At 36.6% G+C, this 2,051-nt stretch overlaps 1 protein-coding gene across 1 annotated transcript in view; it reads right to left on the reverse strand.

Moving 5' to 3' along the window:
* Positions 1-1,130: 1,130 nt before the first annotated feature.
* LOC137634203 (uncharacterized) overlaps positions 1,131-2,051 on the reverse strand; it is a 43,506-nt gene continuing 42,585 nt past the window's right edge. The window contains exon 2 of the mRNA XM_068366474.1: positions 1,131-1,362. Within this exon, the coding sequence (XP_068222575.1) occupies positions 1,131-1,362 (232 nt within the window). The remainder of the gene's footprint in view (positions 1,363-2,051) is intronic.

Here is a 2,051-nt window from a genome sequence, read left to right on the forward strand (position 1 = left end):
GTGACTTCTAAGTGCTTTGTTTCCTTTTTACTTTTGTTCTCAGTAACTTTTAAGTTCTCTGTTCTTTCTTCTGACTTTTGTTCTCTGTTCTCTCTGACTTTTAAATTCTCTGTTCTTTCTGACTTTTAAGTTCTCTTTTATTTCTGACTTTTAAGTTCCTTTTTCTTTCTGACTTCTGTTCTCTGTTCTCCGTGACCTTTAGGGCTGATTCACACCTGACACTCACGCTCACGCCCAAGTCAAGGTCAAGCTCTCACTCAGCTCATTTTACTGGTGTGTTCACATATGCCGCTCAAGCTCTCCTGAGCTCAATTTGTTTTGTGTTGGCATTGGTGAACCATGTGTGATTTTCGGGCTCTAGAATTAGCGGGAGAGGGAGAGAGAAAAAGGAGGAGATTTTGGGTCTGTAATAGTAAGAAAAATTCAATTTAATTAATATTCTGTATTCTCTCTATAGTTTCCTACCTTTACATAAAACATGTGTTATGTATTCATAGCTTTAAAATAATATAGCATTATTTGTTTGTTTTCTTTATTCACTTGTTTACCTACCTTTTGAATTGTCCCATTGATTTTTGCTTTGTTGACTCATCCCTGCAATGTTTAAATGAAAGAACTACTTTCATTCACGTCCTGCCCACACAAAGAGCTGACCGCGACTGAAAAATGTTTTCACACCTTACACTCAAGCTCTCGATCCTCCTCTCGCTCAAGTTTGAGCACGTTCAAAATATCTTTTGCTTTGATCGTGAGCTTGACTGTGACCGTGACAGGAGTTGAGCGAAAATGATTGACTGGATGGTTTGAATACTCTGCCTGTTTATCATTAAACAATATTTGAGCGCGATCAATTGCGTGCACGTGAGTGTGAGTGTCAGGTGTGAATCAGCCCTTAAGTTCTCCGTTCTTTCTGACTTTCGTTCGCTATTCTGACTTTTAAATTCTCTCTTCTTTCTGACTTTTAAGTTCTCTTTTATTTCTGAGTTTTAAGTTCTCTTTTATTTCTGACTTCTGTTCTCTGTTCTCCGAGACCTTTAAGTTCTCCGTTCTTTCTGACTTTCGTTCGCTATTCTCTCTGCCTTTTGGTCTCCGTTTTCTCTGACTTTTAAATTCTCTGTTCTTTATGACTTTCAAGTTCTCTTTTCTTTCTGATCTCTGTTCTCTGTGACTTTAAGTTCTCTGTTCTTTCTGACTTTTGTTTTCTGTTCTCTATACCTTTTGTTCTCTGTGACTTTCAAGTTCTCTGTTCTTTCTGACTTTTGTTCTCTGACTTTTAAGTTCTCTGTTCTTTCTGACTTTTGTTCTCTGTTCTCTATACCTTTTGTTCTCTGTTCTCTGTGACTTTTAAGATCTCCGTTCTTTCTGATTTTTGTTCTCTGTGACTTTTAAGTTCTCTGTTCTTTCTGACTTTTGTTCACTGTTCTCTCTGACTTTTAAGTTCTCTGTGTTCTGTGACTTTTAAGTTCTCTGTTCTCTCTGGCTCTTAAATTCTCTGTTCTTTCTGACTTTTAAGTTCTCGTTTCTTTCTGATCCCTGTTCTCTGTGACTTTTAAGTTCTCTGTTCTCTCTGACTTTTTTTTTCTCTGCTCTCTATGCCTTTTGTTCTCTGTTTTCTGTGACTTTTAAGTTCTCTATTCTTTCTGACTTTTGTTCTCTGTTCTCTCTGCCTTTTCATACCTTTCTGTATATGTACCCTGGTCAATCTACCTCCCCTTGTGTCCCTCTCACTGCTGATTTAATTTCCAATTACCACTTACATTTTTCATTATATTCCTTTTTGGACGAATTATAGTTAACAAATTCTTATTTAGACCTGCACCTCGTTTGCTCATTATGCGCTATTATGATGTTTTCCACAGTGAAAAGTTTATTTTGCATTTCGGGAACTCTTCGAGGAAATAAATATCTTCCGAAAACTGCCGAACATTTTTCAGCGTGTGGCAATAACAACGAGTTTGACTCAAGATTTTTATTACATCAGGAATTCCTTTTTAACTGGAAATGTATATTATTATGATAATAAGGAAGAGTAGTGTTATAAAAGTGCCTAT

This window comes from Palaemon carinicauda, chromosome 44 (genome assembly GCF_036898095.1).
Source record: "Palaemon carinicauda isolate YSFRI2023 chromosome 44, ASM3689809v2, whole genome shotgun sequence".
Classification (NCBI taxonomy): Eukaryota; Metazoa; Arthropoda; class Malacostraca; order Decapoda; family Palaemonidae; genus Palaemon; species Palaemon carinicauda.